At 37.3% G+C, this 23,130-nt stretch overlaps 1 protein-coding gene across 1 annotated transcript; it reads left to right on the forward strand.

The window, feature by feature from the left end:
• The first annotated feature begins 334 nt into the window (after positions 1–334).
• On the forward strand, positions 335–22,551 carry myom1a (myomesin 1a (skelemin)). Its single transcript, XM_044134655.1, has 38 exons — positions 335–490; positions 1,762–1,971; positions 5,074–5,214; positions 5,313–5,499; positions 5,598–5,755; positions 5,950–6,042; positions 6,178–6,266; positions 7,144–7,185; positions 7,428–7,589; positions 7,679–7,840; positions 8,248–8,389; positions 9,329–9,528; positions 9,605–9,661; positions 10,415–10,539; positions 11,621–11,804; positions 11,993–12,167; positions 12,418–12,539; positions 13,386–13,582; positions 13,721–13,847; positions 14,334–14,518; positions 14,601–14,715; positions 14,905–15,061; positions 15,620–15,726; positions 15,883–15,927; positions 16,178–16,200; positions 16,292–16,436; positions 16,633–16,692; positions 16,779–16,846; positions 16,935–17,060; positions 19,042–19,119; positions 19,396–19,483; positions 19,610–19,648; positions 19,817–19,922; positions 20,359–20,522; positions 20,654–20,690; positions 20,918–20,940; positions 22,005–22,060; positions 22,195–22,551. The coding sequence occupies exons 2-38, from the start codon at positions 1,814–1,816 to the stop codon at positions 22,459–22,461; spliced, it is 4,410 nt and encodes a 1,469-aa protein (XP_043990590.1). The 5' UTR covers positions 335–490; positions 1,762–1,813; the 3' UTR covers positions 22,462–22,551.
• Positions 22,552–23,130: the final 579 nt, after the last annotated feature.

The raw sequence follows: 23,130 nt of genomic DNA on the forward strand, positions 1-23,130 counted from the left end.
TTCTTCACACATCCAAGTGAAAGTAGAAATATACATTTTTGTGATCCAATTGTATGACGCAACGTAGCTTAATGTTAATTACTAACAGTAAGGTTGATAAACATGACCGAAAAGGTAGACATAAATTAGGTCAGTGAACAAATGGTCTTGTGTCTGTCATTGGAATGTGATTGTGAAGTTTCACATGATTGTGCTTTAGGCACAGCACTAGAGGTGTTTTAAACATGTCTCTGAAGTACAGTGGAACAGCTGAGGGGCAGGCACTGAGGCTCCTGTGGCCCTTCTCATGGTCTAAATTTAAAGCTGCCCTCACCTTAAAAGGTCCTGACGGTGTCTTGCGCTTTCTGCCGAGTGGCAGCCTTATTTTTGCTCAGTGGACTGCTGTCCTGTCCACTGACCCTCACCCTACTGCTTTTGCTGGATCTGAGCTTGCTTGTTTGGAATAAAACACATTTTCTTCTTATTGTGGACTGGTAAATTTCTGTTGGTGGTAAGTAAAGGCTTGTATCTTCTCTTTAGGTTCCATCAACTTTATTAAATTATGGTTTGTCTTGTTCGTGTCTGTAAATTTCCAACACTTTCAATAGGCCTTGTTTTTGTGTCTTGAGTTTTCCCTTTTCTATTAATAACAGGTTAATTCATCTTTAAGAACATGTTAATGGATTTTTTTTTTTAATTATGCCCCTCTCTAACAAAGTCTTGTTTGTTTTAGAATCATATTCTGAATTGCATGTCTTTGATTTACAATAACATAATTATAACATGGCCCAGGCTGCTGATTCTGCTTATAGTTCAGTTTAAACAGGTGTCACTGTGAACAAACTTTACATGCATTTTTTTCAATCCGTCAAGCCAGTCATCAGTTATTTATTAGTTACTAACCAGTCATTGTGACCATCAAGGGATTATGAAACAAACGAGCCTGGGATCATTTGTCTCCAATTTGTTCTAGCTTACCCTGAAACTCTGTACTAAGAAACACCTTACAAAGTAGTTTCCTGACAATGTTGTTACTTGTGTCTCTAGTTGTATTTTGCAGTTTTTTTGACATTGTCGTAGCTCACTTTATGTTTGTGTGTCTCATACTGTGCATAATGTTATGCTGTCATATTTATGACAGCTTGTCCTTCACACTTTTTATGGGATTATCCCTAAATTTGAGCTTTTTTCTCAGAATTATCTTTCTTACTTTCTTTTTTTTAGCTTATCTTTTTTGATAGTTTACTCAGTAGGAACAACCACTACCTAGACCGGTGGGTACCCCTACCCACTAAATGACATATTGGCCTGAACTCTGTAAAGCTATTTGGTAATCTGTCCATGATTTCATTATGCACTTCTTTTCTGTATTAATAAGCTAACAAAAAGACCTCTTCGTAAAAATGCGTACATTACATTAAACATGATAATAGTAGACAGAAATATCACAGTATTTTTGTTATTTATCTTCCTCTTCTGGAGGTTTTCTGAATTAAACTACCACAAAATAAAAATAGTGAATGTTTAAAACTCCTGCTGCAGTTCATTTATAACCTGCTGCTTCATTTAACACAGTAGAGGTAGATCCTGGGCAGAGCTAACCCTTCTGATGTTAAAACATAACCATTCATAACCCCGACTTGGAAAAAGAAAACAACATATTTTTATCAGTCACTAATTCCCTAAACCATCCTTCCTAATTCCTAATGATCATGCTCTGCTTTCCCCTAACCTCCGGCTTGGAAATCAGTCTATCGTAATAACAGTGAGATTGATTTACAGAGCTGGTAAACTAAAGGGCAGCCATTGTAAGTTGGCGGAGCGGCCCTTCAGGATGTCAGGATCAGTGCAAGTGACTCAGAAGCAGCAGCAGAAGCTGCAGCTGCATCAACAGCTGGAGGAGAAGCAGCACTATGAAAGCAGCTATTACCTGAGCACCAGGTCGTCTGTTAGCAAGCAGTCCTTCTCAACTCACAAGACCAGCAGCCATCGGTAAGAGGCTCAAAGTAATATAGTCTCTAAATAACAGGAAGAAATAGGCTAAAGCAAACTTCTTTGGATGTGGGCTGCTATTCACCTTCAATCAAGGTGCCTAAAATGAAGCTTCCTAGACATCTTTTACTTGGAGTCTGGTGGTATGATTAAGCAAGTAGTTCGAGGTGCACCTTAGTGCTGAAAGGACAAGTTATTTTTTCTAACTCAGAGTTCTTTCTTATTTATTTTTTTTAAAACATTGTTTTTAGGTTTAAGCAAATACTCCTTTTTTTTTTTTTAGCAAGATTCACTTTTTGAACATTTACAATCCAAATTTATTGTCGAGTTGTTTTTTCCCTTTCAAATATAAAAACTGGTTATTTATTCTTTTAGTTGTGCTTATTGTAATTCTGTTACCGTCATAATTCTGAAACTCTTGTCTTAACTCCAAAAAGTTATGTTCATGTTGTTTACTAAACCTGATGGCCTAAATTAGATTATTTTACTGTGCTGTAATTAAGTTTCTAATCAGATTAAAATGCATCTGTTGATGATTTTTAAAACATGACTTTGTCTTTTGAAGAAAAACATCTCCACACTGAATCTTGCAGTTGCTGTAAAAACAGTTGTGACATTAACTTGTTACCTATTATTCCTAGTTTTAGACATCTCTATATAAAAATGTATTAAAACCTATATTTAAAACTAATTTACATGTTTTGTTACTGTATTTTAGAATGACTGTGAGTGGAGTAGAGCAATATGGAAAGGTGTTTGCTGAGTCTATGCAGTTATACTAAAGTACTTTACATTTACATTGCATTTACATTTAGAACTTGCATTATGGAATAAATGTTTTTGGTGTTTGGTAATTATCTCTCTGCATCATTGCTTTTCGGCAAAGCAATGATGTTGCCTTAATCTTTCAGGCAATATCATAGTTGTTTTAATTCTGGGCATTTTAAGACTTTAAGGCTTCATCAAGCAAAGTCAATGGATTTACAATTGCCAAACCATATTACTAGAGATTGGTAGGTCCATCCAACCATCCTTATCCGTAGTGGGGTCAGGAGGGGTGTTGGTGCCTATCTCTCAGGCGAGAGGCGGGGTCACCCTAAACAGGTTGCCAGTCTTTCACAGGAGATTGGTACATTGGTACATATAATGACACCATTGTGCCACCAGCCCTCATCTTGTAACCCGGGGGAAGGTGTTTTTTTGTTGTCTGTTTTAAGCTTAGTGGGGCTCATGTACATGTCGGACATGTTGCTTTCAAAATGAGGTCAGGGAAAGAATTTCAGCTGTAGCCAAGAGCTGCCAGATATATTCATAGACAGCTGAGCTATTTCTGAACACTTTGACATGAAGCGATGCCCTTGGGCCAACTGTAAATACACTGTATGAAAGACTGGAAATTTTCCCAAACCCCCATTAAAGGTTAGTGGTAAATAATACCACTGCAGCTGTACGATACTGGCTGTATGTGCACTTATGAACTACATTCCGATTCTAATTTTCTTTAGGGCGAAAATATTTCTCCCTATAGAATTAATGTGACTGACCTTAAGAAATGAAACTCTCATTTCAAGCTGAAAACTTTTTATGCCCCTGACTGCCCATTCAGTGCACCTGGTGAGTCAGCAGCAGAAATAACTTCTTAACTCACTCACTTCAGATGTTTTCCTGCGACTTGCATCCAGCATACTGCGTGACTATGATCCTGTAAGTCTGAAACAGATATCCAACCCTGCATTGAGCCAGTTAGAGAGAGGAAGGTATATTTAAAGTGACAGCAAAGCTTTAAAGTGGACCTTTACACCACGCTTCATATCCGCTAGTTTTTGTTCCATTTATAAACCCTGCAAACATAAAGAAAGTCTGAGAGGTAAATGAGTCAGAGAGTAGTGTCGAGTCAGGGTCTGGAGGGTGGAAGCAAATGCAACATCTTTTCTGAGTAGGAGTGGAGAAATGGTTTTAGATGGCTTTATGTAACAAACATGTTTATTTAAGGAGGTATACTTAAGGCCAATGAGCAAGTGGAGTTATTTCAGAAATGCACTGCAGCTTTTCTTTTTCTTTCTTTTTAACTTTTTTGGATGATTGTGTTTATTTTTACAAACAAACGTGTCAGCTGGTAGTTTAAAAAGTGGAACTTACGTCACAGCCAGTGGTGGTTTCTCCACAAATATCGCTCCTTTGGCCTCCCCCAAAACACAACCAAACACATAATTTATTACCTGACAATTCATTCTTGTCAAGGAAAAAGCATTTATTAGTTGTCAGAAACATTAAGAATGAACAAATATTCCTAGTATTGCTTTATATAGACAGATAAATATATTAGCTAGACAGATTTAACAATACATTTTGAAAACTAAATGTCTTCTGTTTTTACATAGAGTTTTGAGGATTTTAAAAACATCTACAAAGCATAATTCAGTCCAAATATGTGCAGATTTGTTATATCATACTTGTCAAACTTGTTCTATGCCAAGGTCTTCTTTTGTCTTATGGTGTCCCCACTCATGGTGTGCAGCCCTGAACAGAACTCCATGTTCCTCATATCAAAATCAATCAAAGCTTTAAAAAAAATTCTAGAAGTATTTTATAAGCTGATTAATGTTTCAGTTCTTAGACAAGAAGTTTCTGGTAAACTATCAACTTTCTCTTCAATTCTTTTGTAAAGAGATAAGAATATATTTTAGTATTTGTAGTGAAATGTAATATTTCTTATTTTGATTTTTTTCTTTTATATCTGTCTGCGACTGTTGGCTGCCTTACTACTTGTCTAATGGTGAATAATTTATACATTCCAAACAGCCTGGCTTGGGGATTTTGCTAAATGAATTAATTTGATTTTATTAGGAGAATTTCTGCAAAGATATTTTTTAAAACCTTTCCTTCCTCTGTGTTTGCAAGTAGTGTGGGACAGACACAAAATACACAACTTTAGATCTTGTTTGTGGACATTGATATAGGTCAATTCAGTCATGAAAAGCACAACAGTAAGTTTTGAATTCAAAGAAAATGTCTTGCCCTTTATTTGAAGTCAGACTTCTCCAACTTTATGCAGCAGTTTATTGACAAACTTTAACTTTGATGTCATCTCCTACCTCTAAGCCTGAAGACCTCTGTGAAGACAGACAAGGGTCAGCAGGTGGTTAAACTAAGCCCGCTTCCCAAAAGAGCCAAACGTACCTACCTGGCCATGGACAAGGACAAAGAAGTAATAGGCTACGTCATTCCTATGTTTAGAGCAAAGTGAGTACAAGAAATCCGATGTTGATTTTATTAAACACCAAATGCATTTTGAAGTACTTTTTCTGCTTTCACATCCTGGTGATTTTGGTTTTCTTTAGCCATGACGTCATTCGGGGACTCATGGAGGCTCAGGAGGATGATGTTACAGAGGAGGGCATTAACTATGTGGCAATGAGAAACCTGTTTGTCAGGGAGGCCAGGGAGGCCATGGAGGTAAAGGTTGAGAAGAAAACAAGATCAAAACATGTCAGGGAATCAGCAGAGCGCATGGAATTTGACAGAGCGGTAAGTTCTGTTTATTCTGTTTTCCACTAATTGGGACTCACAAAGCCAATTCTTATGTACCCTTTCCATCCCAACATGGGATCCCCATTGTGGTGAAGTTGGAAGAGTGGTCAGAGTTTCGTAAGAAAATGCACCCAGATAGGCTGACGCACCCTCCAGAGTTTATTGTCAAGCCCCGTGGACAGACTGTGTGGGAGGGCAAAACAGTCAGGCTGCACTGCACCGTGGCCGGATGGCCAAAACCAAGGATTGCTTGGTAAGTTACAGTTCAAGTTTAATAACCTTATTATTACAATAGGCTGATGCCAACAATCAGCTATCATGTGGAAATTCAAAGGAAACTATGGCATTTTTCCCCCCAAGAACCACAACATAAAAACTGTACACATTAATTTCATGTCAGAAAGATAAACTACAAAAGTTAATGAAAATCTTAATACATCTTTGAAGGTACAAGAACAATGTGCTGATCGATGCCAAGGGCCATCCTGAGAAGTACACAGTGGAAAGCACTTACAACATGCACTCCCTGGAGATCAAGAAGTAGGTAATCATTCACCTCACACTCTGCATTGCTTCAGCTTCAATCAATCACCCATTATGCAAATAATCCACATGTTCAACCTTCTGCTCTGTCAAATGTAAACAGACTGCTCATTTCTTGCATTTTATTTGTAGTTGCGATTTCTTGGACACTGCTCAGTATTATGCCTCCGCTCTCAATGTGAAAGGGGAAGCTTCCTCTGCAGCTACTGTTGTTGTCAAAAGTAGGTGTTTTCTTTTACATGTAGTTCTACCTTTCTTAGCTGCAGCGAATGACTCCTGGAATTAAAGATAAAAGATGAGATCTATAATTGCGTCATTTGTTACAGTTCCAAGCATCATCATCAGATAGGGGCTTTGAGTGCCACACTAACCCTTTTCTCCATTTTTGTGGCAGATGGATGTACCTTTCGCTTTTTATTTCAACAAAAGCAATAGATTTAGAGAATGAAACAGCACCAAGGAACATTCTAGTCTCATAAACAAAGATCCTAATAAAATGGAAAATAGTAGTTTTGTCACAAACGGGGAAATAAACAATAACCCACTCTGTTTTTGTACAGGCTAGCATTAGCACTTTAGCAGCTGGTGAACTTAGCACTGTTTCTGTTATTTATTGTGTCAAAAGATTATGCAAACCCTGACTTTTTGTCATATTTAATGGTTGTATATGACAACCTATTTTGTAGTTACCTACCTATAAAGTAGGTAGATCATAGTCAGATATTATCTACCCATGTTGTCATTAACAACATTTGTGTTGCTAATGATGCCATAAAAATATGTACTTCCACCATGGAAATCTCTGAGTAACAACATATGCTGCTGGTTTGGTTATTCCTGCACAACTGAGCTAATATATAAGCTGGGAAGTTCTTGCACCTAAGCAGACTTGTATGTGGAAGGTCTGGAAGCTTTTTGTTGCATGGACAGCTGGTTATAAGAGCATTTTTCTCAGGAATCAAATATTATCAAATGGCCAGTTGTCAAAAAAAAAAAAAAAAAGGAGAAAGGGGAAATTCATTTTTGTGAGTTTAGTTTGTTATAATATACTGCAAGAATTTTTGTCGCACAAAATTATAGATCTCAATTTCTTCACAGGGTTCAAAGATACAGAAGAAAGTCCATTTGATCCCAAACCACGTAAGACAAATTTATATGTAATATTTGCACGTTTGCTTTAAAAAAAAAAAGAATTTAAATTACAATTTATTATAATTTTTACTGTAAAATGCTTGCAATGATTACAAGCTTCTACATTTATGTGTCTTCAGTTCTATAGAGCATAATTTGTATTTTACAATCATTGACCACAAATAGTGAAAGAAAACGTAGGACATAATTTAAAAAAATTATATTTGATGGTATCTATTCTCTATTTTCAGATGGTTTTTGCCCTGAGCATGGGGTAACTTTTCATACAAGCATTATTGACAAATTTGAAGTGGCCTTTGGTCGTGAGGGGGAAACACTGAGTCTGGGCTGCACTGTCATCATTTTTCCCACTGTGAAAAAGTACCAGCCTGAAGTTGTGTGGTACAGAAACTGTAAGTTAGAAAATTAAATGTAAGTAACTTTGTGTCCTTGTTTTTTCTAGCAAAGTGTAATAGTAATTTATTTTTGCTTTTCTTGTCAGCTGTACCTCTGAAGCCCTCCAAGTGGGTGCACACACACTGGTCTGGAGAACGCGCCACTCTCACTCTAACCCACCTTAACAAGGAAGATGAGGGCATGTACACCTTGCGCGTCAACACAAAATCTGGCTTTGACTCCTACTCAGCCTATGTGTTTGTCAGAGGTAAAGTGCCTAAATTCATTGCCTGGAAATGTTATGGCAAAATAAAAGTTCAGCCTTTGAACTGAGATCATTTTGTGAGAGTTGCTAACATAAGTAACAACTGTCTCACTCCCAACAGATCTATTTGGTTTCTTTCTGGTCATTCCTCTCACTAAGTTGGTTTAATTACACAAAGAGTAGATGCAATGAGTGATTTCCTGATCATTTTCCAAACTTCTCACAGTTTAGTTTTTTTTGAATACTTTCTTAGACCTTAATGTGTTGCATCTCAGCTAGTTACAGTTAGGCCATATTAACTGTAAGTCAGGCAATGAAACCTGAGAGCATACTGAAGAGCCACCTAATTTAGAAACACCACAAGTATGAGTGGATCTGTTGACATGGTTGTGCATTTCTCGCTTTACCAGATGCTGATGTGGAGCTGGAGGGGGTTCCCGTGGCCCCCCTGGATGTGCGTTGTCACGATGCCAATAAGGACTATGTAGTGGTAACCTGGAAGCAGCCAGCAGTAGAGGGCAGCAGCCCCATCCTCGGATACTACATCGACAGGTTGCTTAGCTTCAGTGTATTTTACTGGAAACATCTGGGAAAAAAGGCTCAGTATTTAAAATTAATTCTGCATTTAGAGCACACAAGAAACTTCTATTTATATTGAAATACATACAAAAAGTATTTATTGTATTGACATATGTCCAAACTTCTTTGACGTATAACTGTTTACTTCTTCCAGTTGTTCAGTTGTCACAGTGCTGTAAAAATATCTGACCTCATGGCATTCCCTGATTTTTCATCACATTCAAATTATTTTAATTTAAATATCAGACACATCTGAAATGGAATAGTGGGGGACTTTCTTAGGAGTAACATGCCAACCAAAGCTACTCTAAAGAGGCATCAATGACTCATCTGGAGGTCACAAAAAACTCCAAACCACAACTAAAGGAATGCAATTCTCTTTTGCCTTATTTAATTTTCGTGTTATTTAGAATACTGGATAAAAATGGTACCCATTGGGGAGCTGCTAGGCAACCCCCCCCCCCCCCCCTGTGGTCAGTCCATCCATCCATCCATCCATCCATCCATCCATCCATCCATCCATCCATCCATCCATCTTCTCCCTATTCACTTGGAGCAGCTCCTATGGGAGAATCTCAAGCTGCTGCCTTAAAAGGTTACACAACCAGTCTTTGGGTTTATTTTTCCACGCTGAACCAGATCTTTTTGGATCTCCTATTTTCCACTAATAAATTAACAAATTATTCAAAATTTGCTTTTTGTATTTGTTCCAGTGTCCGATATTAAAATGTGTTCAAGATTTTAAATATTTAAGTGTGACAAAAAAAAAGAAAAAAAAAAGAAAAAGAAAATCCAAAGAAATTTGTAAAGGGGTAAATACGTTTTCAGAGCATTGTAAGCCAGCAGGTTACTTTATAGAAAAAGCTATTTCAAAAACTGACATGTATATATGTTGGTGTTTTGTGTTGGAAGGTGTGAAGTGGGCACCCATCACTGGGCTCAGTGTAATGATGCCCCAGTCAAGTACGCCCGGTTCCCTGTTACAGGGCTGGTGGAGGGGCGTTCTTATGTCTTCAGGGTGCGTGCCTTTAACAACATGGGAGTCAGTCGTCCATCCCGCATCTCTGATCCTGTGGTTGCCATGGATCCTTCAGACCGAGCTCGACTCAGAGGTTTGGAGACAAGAAAAAGAAACCTGTTGACACCCTTCTCTATGTAAATTGCTGATGATTGTCCTCTTCACAACAGCTGGTCCACTGGCACCTTGGACTGGGGTGATCAAGTTCACAGAAGAGGAACCCACTGGTATAACAATTCATGTGATATTTTTCCTGATAAACTTGAGTAAAGCTGGGAATCACCACTACTGATTTCTAATTTAGTCAAAATAAACTTGAAATTAATCCATATAATTTTTTTGCACATCCTGTTGCATCTCCTTTAATGTCTTACATTTTAGCAAATGAATTTCAGTAAGCCTTTCAGGGCCATACTTTAGACCCCCTGTCATGTTAATGCGACCTAACATTGACTTTTTAAATGGTAAATAGTAATCTAAAGTTTAAGATAATGTGACTCAGATCATGACCCAGCATATATTTCTTCAATATACAGTATTACTGCTACATATTTTGTCCTCTAATTACATTCTTTACTGCAAGCTCTCTTCTAAAAGATCATAATTTTCAGTTCTGCAAACACCAACTCAACACCATGTGTCTGCCCAAACCCACTTTGGTTGGATCAAATTCTAGGCTAACAGGGGTGGACTATTTAAAATATTGTTTCTCTCTTTCAGAATTTAAGTATACATATTAATGTGTTGGCTCATTTCTATCTATAAAATTAAAATGTCTAAAAAAAAACCATCCTACATTGCTGCTAGGGTTGAGAAATCAACTAGGACGCTTGCTACTTGCATTTTAACTGAGTCATCTGTTGTGCAAACCAGTTATCATATGTAAGTCCCCATGTAACACATGTGATTTTCTTGGGATTTTTTTGTAAGGGAATTGCCATTTGGAGTGAACCATGAGTGTTTTTTGTTTTTCCACACAGTGGGTGTGATTCCTGGAGAACCCACTGATGTTGTGGTCACTGAGGCCACCAAGAGTTATGTGGTGCTTGCCTGGAAGCCCCCAGAGCAACGGGGTCATGAGGGAGTCATGTATTACATTGAGAAAGTAAGAACATTTTTCATATAGTTGCTTATTCTTTATGCTAATCTTGTTTGTCACTTCATTTGGATTTCTAATAATCTTTTCTGCAATGGGTTTTTTATTATCTTTCTACAATATGCATATTCCCAGGTTTCCACTCGATTATTTCCGACATTTGTGCTGCTTTCATTCATTTGTCTTCTATATGGGAATGACATCACACCCGAGTTGAGTTTTAGTTTCAAGTCGATTAACCCGAGCGATTTGGTGTTTCAGTACCAGACAAATTACTACTTACAGTACAAGCCAATAATGAAATAATTGCATTTATTCAAATACAAAAGATATCACAAATAAACACTCCGTTGTTCTGGTTTGATAACATACAAACTATTAGGAGAGTACATAAATATTTGATTCCTTCATATATAACTATATGGACTGTTGTGACATTGGATATTGAGCTTGTTGTTGCTTAGGAACAAATCTATTCACACTTCAGCAGGTGTTGTGTATTGATTATCTATCTATCTATCTATCTATCTATCTATCTATCTATCTATCTATCTATCTATCTATCTATCTATCTATCTATCTATCTATCTATCTATCTATCTATCTATCTATCTATCTATCTATCTATCTATCTATCTATCTATCTATCTATCTATCTATCTATCTATCTATCTATCTATCTATCTATCTATCTATCTATCTATCTATCTATCTATCTATCTATCTATCTATCTATCTATCTATCTTTTTTGTCAGTACTGTTATATTGTTGTCAAAGAAAACCAATTTGAACACATATCTAAGTTCATTTAGAATATGAAGCAAACCCCTCAAGAGGTGAGACGTTGTTTTCCCCTTAGTCAGCCAGCAAAGATTATGTGTGAAGGGGTTTTTATTCTGGGATTAATTGGTGAATATCTCAAGGATTTAAGGGGTTAGAGGCACATTATACACTGGATAGGCCACTGGTCTTTCACAGTGAAATAACCTGCAACAGAATATGGCTGAATATAACATAATTAGGTTTTTATAAGCACCTGCACTGTCTTTAAACTTCAACTTTAAAAGTTTTTCTGCTCTTTGTTCTCAGTGTATTCAAGGGACAGACACCTGGCAGAGGGTGAACACTGGGATGCCAGTGAAGTCCCCTCGCTTTGCGATCTTTGACTTGGCAGAGGGTAAATCGTACAACTTCCGTGTGCGATGCTGCAACTCCGCTGGCGTGGGCGAGCCCTCCGTACCCACCGGAGAAACCATAGTTGGTGACAAACTTGGTGAGCTGACAAAGCTTGCAGCCGCATCACTACAGAGTTTGCATACAGAGAACCCTGCTGCATTATTTAACAGGATAATATCTCTAATTTATACCAGTCCTGTTTCTGATCCAAGTGCTTCATCTTTATAGAATTTCAATAAGTGACATCCTTTAGAATATGCATTTTGTGTCTTTATTTTCCTGCAGATCTTCCCTCTGCCCCAGGCAATCCAGTGGCCACCAGGAACACAGATACCTCAGTGGTTGTCACCTGGGGGGCATCTAAGGATGTAAAGCACTTGGTTGGCTATTACATTGAATCTAGTGTGATGGGAACTGATGTGTGGATGCCTTGCAACAATAAACCTGTCAAGCAGACCAGGTGGGAAATGTTTGTTTTTCCTCAAAGGCACAGAAATCAGAATTTATCTTGGGATATGTCCTACAGTTCCTTTCATAGTTTTGGGCAATCCATTTTAAGTGTGTATCCACTGCAAAAGAACTATCCAGAATTTGCACACAACCTTACAGCTGAAACCTAGTAGATATTCTTCCCCTAGAGGAGAAGTGCCCCTTGGCGGCCAACAGAATATATCAATAAAATATACCTGGTTGAAATGTATTCCTTTCAGGTTTGTGTGCCACGGCCTCACCACAGGGTCCAACTACGTGTTCAGAGTGAAGGCGGTGAACGCTGCTGGATATAGCCAGAACTCCTCCAATTCTGATGCCGTGCTTGTACAGGCTGCTATCTGTGAGTGCAACTTTTTACAAACGATTTCTCCATTGTTCACATACCCTGCCATATTCGGCCCACGCTTTGACCCGCTCTCCTGCCTGCTGGGATGGGTTTAAATAATTACTGACTCATTTAAATATTTAAAAGAGAAATCCTGCTGAAGAACTCCCTTAAAGGGTGTGTTTTTACTTTTACCACCACTTCACAATAGAACTCCCCTGAGCTGCAAACAGAAATGCATTTACTGAATACTAATACAGCATGTGTCTGCATGAGGAAAAAGTCATTTCTAACTCTACATGCAACCATTTCTGCCCATTTTCTTTGCCTTTTTTGGGCAAAGACATTAGCTAATGTTTTAAGATGCTTTACTACATGTCATTATTGATTTCTTTTTAACTGGATTTTGCTGGAGTTTTGTTCTACTGTTTGATAAGTCTTCAGGGAGCCTGTTGGTGCATGACAGAGCTGAAGGCAAAAGCAGTGTGTCTTGAAACAGCATGTTCCTGTGGAGAGTCTCGCCTGTCTCCAGTAATTTTCTTAGAATGACACTTGCTGACTTTCTGCCTTTCAGAGTAAGTATTTTACCCAGTTAAGCAACTCTCAAAACAGTGTGTTGCATCTATGTGTGAAGCTCATAACCACTAGCTTTTGTACTTTTTGTGTGTCCAGAAAGTATTTGCCTCTTCACTGGTGTCTTATGATTTAAGATGACCTAAAAAGTGCAACAATAAATATCACAAAGATTAAAACACTTAGGCAATTAAAAAGTTTGTTGATTTATTGTTTATATATATATATATATATATAATAGAAAGGTATCTTTAATCACTTTTGTCTCACCACTATTGCTGACGGCAGCTGTACCTGCAAGTCCCACCAATGTGAACCTACTGGAAGCAGTGAAGGACTACATGGTTCTGGGTTGGACTGCACCCACTGACAATGGAGGAGCCGACATTAGAGGATACTTTGTGGATTACAGAACAGTGAAGGGGAACATTTATGGAAAATGGCATGAAATGAACCAAAAGGCTCTAACCACAACTTCCTATAAGGTAAATTCATACTGAAAATGTCAAGCAGTTTATTTATTGTCTTGTTGTTCACAAGTGCAAACATCTTCAACACTGACTTGATTAGTTTAAAATAGTGGCTTTGCGTAATCTGTATCTTGATCTGTTCTGTTCCCTTAGGCCGAGAACCTGAAGGAAAACATCTTCTATCAGTTCCAAGTCCGTGCAATGAACATGGCAGGTGTGAGTAAACCCTCTCTGCCCACTGCAGGTTTGGAGTGCAAGGAATGGACCATTACTATTCCAGGTACAAGATTGTAGTTTGATAAGGCAAAAAAAGATGATTGATTGCCTAACCTTTAGTCAGTGAAAATTTATCAGTCATTTTGAGGAGTAATCTAACATCTAATCCAGTGTTTCCCAACCCTGGTCCTCAAGGCTCACTACCCTGCATATTTTAGGTATTTTCTTGAATTTCTTGAATTTCTTGAATTTTCTTTGTTGAACTGCAATCAGTTGAATCAGCCACACTAAAGCAGGGAAACCTCTAAAATATGTAGGACAGTGTGCCTTGAGGACCAGGGTTGGGAAACATAGATATAATCTGATTTAAGATGATTGGATTTACGGTATTTCTTTCTCTTGCCTCATGCTAAATAGCTAATATTCCTCAGTCTTTTAAGAAATTTCTACTTAAAATAGGTATGCATTGTAAGAATAAGTATAAGTAAAATATTCTCCTGTTGAAGAAAAATTCTTCAAGCAATACAACTTTGGTTTTTGATCTTCCAAGGACCCCCTGTTGGTCTCCATGTGATGGAGGTCCGTGACACCTCTGTTGTGGTCTTGTGGGAACCTCCTGTGTTTGATGGACGCAGCCCCGTCAACGGCTACTACCTGGACATCAAGGATGTGTCTGCAGGCGAGGAAGGCTGGAAGGCTGTGCATGAGAAGACCAACAAGGGAAAGTTCATGAAGGTAAATAATATAAGCATAGATGAGGGACTGAAACATACTCCTTTTAAGTGCCTCCTTTCCGACTCTTTTTGTGCTAAATTAGGTGACTGGGCTGACAGCAGGAACATCCTACGTCTTCCGTGTGCGTGCTCAGAATCTTGTTGGAGTTGGGAAATCCTCCCAAGATTTAGGTCCAATTCTGGCCCAGACTCGCCCTGGTGAGTACGATGAATATTTAAGTCATACATTTAGTCTCACTTGATTCTTGCACATGTCAGGTTAGAAAAATAGAGAAAAAACATATTGCTTGGTGCAAATGCAAGCTTTGACCTTTTATGTTTGCAGTGACATACATTTTGATGATTTGTTGCCGAACTGATTATTTTGTTTGGTCTTATTTCTTTTAGGCACCAAGGAGATTTATGTGGATGTTGATGACAATGGTGTCATTTCTATGATTTTTGAATGCTCTGAGATGAAAGAAGGCTCACAGTTTGTTTGGTACAAGAACTACCAGGAAATCACTGACGCATCTCGTCTCACTATTGCCACCCAGGGCGGCAAGTATGTGTCCTCAATGTGATTGAGTCCAACACACGATTCCAGCAAGAAGCTTATCTTTGGCATGAATATCAGAATAATTTTAAGCTTTTCTACATGCATTTCAAATTACCTTGATTTTGACTTTAAAATAAGGATTGATTAACAAGCTGTCTCCAGTCCTCATAGTTTTCTTCTCAACTGCACCCTGTTCACATGCTTGTTGTATATGTTGAATAGGTTTTTGTATGATTCTGGCTAGGTATTTGACTTCTTGGAAGAACTAGTAGAGCATGAGAGTTTGAGGTCAAGAAGAATGCAACTTGCAAAGAGACAATAAATCAAAAAGTAATTGATATGTGTACATATTTGACCCTCGTGAAATGCTGCCCACACTTTTTGCTTTTAAAACCACTGGAGCTGTATTTGTCATTCTTAATCCATCCCTAAGAGAAACTTATGGCATCCATAATTCTTATGTACATTATGAATGCATGTTTCTTCAACTCTCCAACTGATCAGCCTAAATGAGTAAAGCTCCTTTGTTTATCTCACTTCCGATGGTTGTTGCCTTGTGTTTAGATCCAGAGCTATCTTTAACAGTCTCTCTATGGAGGATTTGGGCACCTTCTCCTGTATGGTCACCAACACCGAAGGCATCTCCTCCAGCTACACTCTCACTGAGGAGGGTGAGTCAGCCCACAGTCTTGGCAGTGCATACCTGTCTGTCCTACTCTGCTTGAACAGCTGCTTGATATTATGTTCATACACCAGGGTGTGTGTGGCTGACTGGATGGATATTATTCAATTTTTTTTTCCTGTCTTACTTTTTTCCTGTTTGACAGCCCTCCTGCGTCTCCTGGATCTTAGCCATGAACACAAGTTCCCTGGTGAATATTAAATCTTAGCTCAAATATCATAAATGCAATTATTTATTATTTGATAAGATATGAATTGGAAAAACAACTTATAGAGAGAGTCTAAGATATTACTAACACCGCACAAAATTAGTCAAGTCATTCCTTATGTGCTTTGTTGTATTAAATGCTTAAATGCTTACCTGTTCAATGTTTGGGCTCAGATGGAGAAATTCACTTCTTGGAAGAACCAAGTAGAGCATGAGAGTTTGAGGTCAAGAAGATGTCATCATTGAGCAAGGAAAGGTGGGCATAAATGGAACAATAAATGCACATATTTTGTTCTAGTGAGCATTTGTGCTGAAATATGTGCATTTATGTGCTTCCCTGTTTGCAGAAATACACAATGAAGTTCGACAAGTCCAGCGGCCTTATAGAACTATTTATGGACTCTCTGGAAGTCACTGATGAAGGAACGTTTACCTTTAACCTGGTGGATGGCAAGGCTAAAGGCACAACAAGTCTAGTGCTAATTGGAGATGGTAAGACATCAGATACACAATAGACATCTGCAAATACAGATGGTTTATAACGACAGACGAGTAAGGTACTCTGCAGGTAAAGCATGTGTCCACTGAGGGGCAGCAGATCATTCTTTATAGTTTTGTGTTGGTGATACGTTCATCTATGATTTTAAAAAATGGTCTAAGATTGAGTATCTACACTTTTTTTATCCAGAATTTAGGGAGCTACAAAGGAAATCTGAGTTTGAGAGAGCAGAATGGGTCAGGAAACAAGGTAAAGAATAATGCTTTATCTGTAACACGTTAAGATTTTTGCTTATTGGTATTTTTCTTTAACTATTTTCTGTTTCTAATAAACAGGTCCTCACTTTGTTGAGTACCTTGGCTTTACTGTCACTCAAGCATGTGATGTGCTGCTAAAATGCAAGGTGAAACAATAAAAAACTTACAATATAAAGCTACTAATATTACCCTTTTAATTCATGTACCCTTGTTGATCACCTCCTTCTTCTACAGATTGGAAATATCAAACCAGAGACTGAGATTATATGGTCTAAGGACAGCATTGAGATTGCAGAGGATGATGAGGATGCTGCGAAAATTGAGAAAAAGGACTGCGACCTGACCTTTAATATTGGAAAGGTCGGTCTGACTGTGTACCTTGTGAGGAGTTGGGTGTTGAGTTAAGAACTAAAATTGTAGTGAACCAGGTCTGCTTTCTTTTTAGAGCTTTACAAAATGTGCTGCTAGTCATACACCTTTGACATAGAATAAAAGATCATTTTATGTTTTTATGTATATTTATACTCTGTATTCACGTAAGCACTGCTAGACTCAGAACAGCAAATATTTCTACTCAGAAGTCTGAAGAAACATTAAATTGTAAAATTTTTCTGACAAATTGTATCTTTTTCAGCCCAGATAGTTCCAGTCAGAGTTTTATTTTTTGATTAATTTCATATTAAATTTGGATTTTACTGAAGCTTTTGAACAGTACAGTATTTTTCTGGGGTGGAGAGATTACACAATATTCAATCTAAAAATATTTCAAAGGAAAAAGTGAATAAACTGATTTGAATTTTATTTTAATTTTGAAGTTCTTCTCTACCTGTTTGGTGGCAACAAGCTTCTGGCATAATTTTGTATAGATATTTGACATTTCTCAATAAGGAATTTATATTCTCCATACATAAAGATACAATTTTCAGTGATGTCAGAATGTGTTCATTTGGGAAGAGGTAGTGGGTTTTTATATTCACTAGCACTAAAACAAACCTATGGTGATGTAAACTGGTCACTTATGACAGCTTCCACTTCATGACAGTTTTTAGTTCAGCACATTGCAGGTTTCTTTTGAATATCCTAACCAATTTCTGTTCATCTGAGGGTCAGGCAGAATAATGGTGGAGAGATTTTATGACAAAATAAGGACTAGACTTACATTTTGGGTAAAACACAGGCTGAGACCAACTGGAAGCCAAATTGAGAAAAAAATGGCTTACAATAGAAGAATCCAACAAAAAGTGGTTGAAAACAAAGAGATTAAATTCTAGGACAATGACTACTGTTGCGAGGAACTGATGAGTAAAATAAAATGAACGTGCCAGACTTACTGAGGGAGAATGGCAACAATTACTGGGAAGGGAACACATGGGAAAATAACTGATCAGGAATGAATCTTTTATTAAACACAATAAAACACAGAATAAACTCAGAGCTCAGAACAACTTCCAAGGTCTAAAGATTATGACAGAGAAATACAGTTTTTTGTGTTCAACAATGATGTTGAGCTCAACCTTAAAGTGAAATTGTATAAAGCAGGCTGACATTAAGCTTCTATAACATTTTTCTTAACGCTCCCTGTTCAATTATGTTAAAACTAGTGGACTATGCTTTTCATGCTTGCTACAAGAAACCATACAATTTACTTAAATAAGCTCTATAAATAATAAAAAATAAAAGTGGTCAGTTGTTCAGCCAATTTTATGCCAAATGCTTGGTAATGACAAAAAAAACATGAATTCAAAGTGCAGCTAAAGAAATTTTAAAACAAATAAACTGGAGATGAAACTTGATTAGAAACCGCAAACTAAATGTCACCGGAGATTTATCTATATATTTTAAACTATAAGTATAATTTTGTTCCTCTATGAATTACAGAAAATCTATATTAATATGTGGATCTTTGACAAAGAAAAAAAAAGTAATGTATATATTGACTGATCAAACCACCGTGAAAAAAGAACAGTTCAAACAGATCATTAAAATCCAAAAGTAAAAATAAATAAATAAATATTTTCTGACAATGAGTTTATCCAATTTTCTGACTGGAACTATATATTGAGCCTACAGCATGTGTTCTATCTGTGTGTTTCATCCATTCATTCATTTCATCTCTAACTCTCAATTCAATGTAACTCCTCTGGTCACTTTAATTAAAGAATAGTAACTGCTTTTGCCAGACTCATGATTTTTTGACTGAAGTGACTGAAAGTGCCAGAGAAGTCATATTGATCTGTCATCATAGTTGTTCAAATGCCACTCAACACCAAAGGGTTGGTGTTTTTGCATAAGCTTCAGTCAGTCACATTTGCATTGACTGGCTCATCTGTCTAATTCACAGTGGGTTATTAAGCAAGAGCAAAAGAAAGGAAGGAAAAAACCATCTGCAAAGGACGTCCTCCTGCCACCAAGGCCTAAAGTCTGGATATAATCTATCTGTCATAAGTTTCACCTAATGTCTCCATGTGTCCTCGTCGTCTGACCTTTTTCATGTTTTCCTCCATCATTTTGATGTTTTATCGCCTGCAGCATCATGGGCACCAGAAAAGCCTGGCTTTTCGGTTTACCTGGTCACTGTGTTCCTTTTATACTGTTAAATGTCTCGAGAATCATATTGTGTTCCACTTGATTTAATTTGGAAGGGGAATCATTATTGCCTTAAGGATACTTATGTGACTTTTTTTTAAAATATTAGATCTCCAAGCAAGACGCAGGTATCTACGAGGTCTTCCTGAGAGACGAGAGAGGAAAAGATAAGAGCGCCTTCAATCTTACAGAAGCAGGTGAAGTACTTTTTGCGGATTTCATTAGCAGGGAATTAGAAGAAAAAAATAAAGATCTGTTAAAGTTGCATAAAAGGCTTTGTTTTTTAAAAAAATCACATGAATTATTGCTGTTATTTTCCCCAGGATACCAAGCTGTAATGAATGAGCTGTTCAGAGTTATTGGTAAGTAGTTTCTCACGCTGAAGAACAACTCATAAGGGAAACATAAAAAATAAAAAGTGCATCCGTGTGTGCAATTTTCTTAAAATGCTCTGTCTAATTGTATAGCAATTTTCTCATAGTTTCCACAGTGTGTTAAAGAAGAGACTGTTCTTGTTATTTTCCTTGCAGCCAATTCTTCCAGTGACATTCAAATTCAGAGTTCTGAAAATGGCATCATCCTCTACTCCAATGTGACATATTATGATGAGAACCTGCGTGTCGGTTGGCTTCAGAAGTATGTAAAATTGACATCATGGATATATTTCTCAGCATTAAGCAGGAACTCTGGCCCACTGTATCAGTATAAAGGGATTGATCAACATACATCAAACTTTAACAGTTGGACATAATTTTGTGCTGCAACTTATTCTTATATTTATTAGGGTCTGCTCTCAACATTATGCTGTAAATACATACACTTTAGAATGATTATCAAAATACTTTCAGATTTATGTTGAAAAAAGATAAAGATCAGAACAAACCCTGTTTAGTTCAAAACATGTTATTTATTATAACATAAAATAAAATAAAAAATAATAAAAAATGTTATTGTAGCACAGGTACCTAAGCTGACCCCTAAAACTACCACATTTCAGTGGTCTGAATTTGAAGTCTTACTAAAATGGTCGTCTGAAGCTATTTGATCTTTGTGCTCTGGATTTCGTGATCAGAGATGCCAAGATTGCAGCTTCAGAGAGAGTTAAGTCCGGCGTCACAGGGGAACAGCTTTGGCTTAAGATCAATGAACCCACAGAGAAGGACAAGGGCAAATACACCATGGATATCTTTGATGGCAAGGATGGAGTAAAGAGAGTCTTGGATCTGACTGGCAAGGGTAAGTCAAAGTTTTTAATCAATAGGAGACAATTACTCCTTACAATTAGAAAAAAAACCTGCATCCTATTTGAGTTGGCTTTATTAGTCTTGTTCTAATTTTATTACAAATGTTATTTTTCTGCTTTGCAGCCTGGCAGAACGCATTTGAAGAATTCCAAAGGCTCAAGTAAGTAAATAAATTCATCCAACTCCATTGTTCATTTGTGTAATTCTGGGTCTTGTATTCAAGGATGTTTATGTACAAAAATAGTACATAAACATTGTGTTTGTCTCAAAGGTTCACAAACCTCTGAGACAAAAACAACACATTTCCTATTATTATGTAACTTAATTAATAACCCCAATACCATTTTTAGACACTTCTGACAATCTTTTGTCTATTTCTTTCTTTAGAGCAGCAGCAATTGCAGAAAGAAGTAAGTTATTATTCTTCCCAATCTTACTGGAATTGTAACATTTCTCAGTTTAATTGGAACTCTTACATTCTGGATTTATACTCACAGAGTGATGTATTTCAAACATGTATTCCTATTAATCTTGATGACTGTGGTCTACAGCTACCAAAAACCTAAAATTCACTCTCTCTGAAAAGTAGAGTACTACATAAGACCAATAAAAATTGTTTTAATCTATGCATGTTATTTTATAGTCATGTTGTGGCCTATGCAATCATGGAGATATCCGCTGAGTTGACGGGTGTCCAGCAGATAGTTTTTGGCACTTTCCACATGAGGAAAGGCCAGTGAAGGTTATTGCTACAGCTTTACAGTTTTGCATCCACACGTATTAACAAAAGTTTAAGTGCAAGATAAAATGTGTTTGCCTTGAGAAAATTTCAAAGTAAATTTTCAAATTAGGGAAAGATTCACAAAGTGTGGACTGCAGCTGGAGTCACTGTTGTATCACTTATGTTATAAAACAGAGACAATGTCTGAATCATCTTGACTCTGTGAAGGAGTAAAACTGATTTTTTTTTCTTCCAAAAGCCCTCTTTTCAGATCAAAGTGCATTTTATTTTTCAGTTGGAAATCAAGGTCCCAGAATCCCTGGACTGACTGGAGAGCTATTCTGCTCTATTCAAATCAGCACAGATGAGGCTTTCTCCTGTGGTTTTTAATGTCCATTGTGTGACTGTGCTTGATTGCTCAGCAAAATCTTTTGACCTAAAACCTCATTGTGTGTTGTCAAGAGAAATATGGAAAAACATTCCCAACCATGCAGATGAGCTATATGCCAGTACTTATACTAATTGATGCAGTAATTCATACATTCTTACCCAGGAAAAAGTATTGGAAAATATACAATGCAATACATATAATACATATGCATATTTTACACTGGTTTAATATTTGTGCATTAAAAATTCTCTTTTATTTTATTAATTCTTTTAAAATACTTATAGAGTCAAAGTGCAAAGCAAGGAAACAAACACAAGCAAATGCTACTATTCTTGGCTTTTGATCCTGTTTTTCTTGCTTAGACCGCGCTCGTGTTGTTGGAGGCCTGCCAGATGTGGTTGCGATCCAGGAGGGCAAGGTAAGTAAATTAAATAGTGCAAACTGCAAACACACTATTGACCTCTGTTCATCAATGTATCATTCCTTTCTTTGAAATCTGACCGATGCCCCATGTTTGTAAAACCTGCAAAAAAATTCTCCTCTCTCTCTCAGTCCCTGAACTTGACTGGCAACGTGTGGGGTGAGCCCGCGCCTGAGGTGTGCTGGGTGAAGAACGACAAGGAGCTAGTGTCAGATGACCACTACAAGCTGAAGTTTGAGCATGGCAAGTTCGCCAGCATCACAATTGCAGCCGTCACCACGGCCGACTCTGGCAAATATGCCCTTGTGGTGAAGAACAAGTATGGCAAGGAGGCCGGCGAGTTCACTGTCAGCGTGTACAACCCTGACGAGGAGAGCAGAGAGGATAAGAAAGACTAAATGTCAGGAAGAAAATGGAGATAATTTGCTGAGATGTCTCTAAATAATGTTACCAAGGCACATGCTGGTGCAATAAAGCTGTTAAATGAATACATTCATTTTCATGCCTCTTTTAGTTGTTTGGAATGAGTTCAGTCATGTTGACTCTATCAGTAGTTGAATATTAATATTGCAAATAGAAATAGTCTTATAATTCAATTAAGGTATTATACTTGACTTACCTGTGAATTGTTGACTATCTGTCATAATGCATATATAGCAATAAATAGCAGCAAGAATTAAACATTGGCCAATTCAAAGCATTTTTAAAAAAGTAAGTGCAGTTGATTTGTGTATTTATAGATAGATCTTTGTTAGCGTTCTTAGTTTTGACTCTACACAATGAATTAGAAAAAAAAAAACAAGTTTTCAAATATTTGCATTTTCAGAGGAAAATTGGCCAATTCCAATCTTTGGTCAAGTCATTGGTGCATCTTTATGTGGAAAATAGGATGCAAAAGAACAACACCTCCAGAATCAGGTATAACAAACTGATCCACAGATCCCTAAAAAGCAATATCTCACACAAACGAGCATGGCTCCCTATTGAGACAAGAGATTGAAATATGCTGCAAGTAATGCAAACAAATGAACTTGGTAGAGTAAACAATTACTTACTAGTAAAATAAA

Source organism: Gambusia affinis, linkage group LG12 (genome assembly GCF_019740435.1).
Source record: "Gambusia affinis linkage group LG12, SWU_Gaff_1.0, whole genome shotgun sequence".
Lineage (NCBI taxonomy): Eukaryota > Metazoa > Chordata > Actinopteri > Cyprinodontiformes > Poeciliidae > Gambusia > Gambusia affinis.

What these genes read in the sequence shown, in the direction of transcription:
- myom1a (XM_044134655.1), top strand. Translation starts at nt 1,814, where the DNA reads ATGTCAGGATCAGTGCAAGTGACTCAGAAGCAGCAGCAGAAGCTGCAG. An exon ending in TCTAGTGCTAATTGGAGATG is followed by an intron (nt 16,437 to 16,632) that starts GTAAGACATCAG and finishes TTTTTTATCCAG; the next exon opens with AATTTAGGGAGCTACAAAGG. An exon ending in GAAGAATTCCAAAGGCTCAA is followed by an intron (nt 20,691 to 20,917) that starts GTAAGTAAATAA and finishes TTCTTTCTTTAG; the next exon opens with AGCAGCAGCAATTGCAGAAA.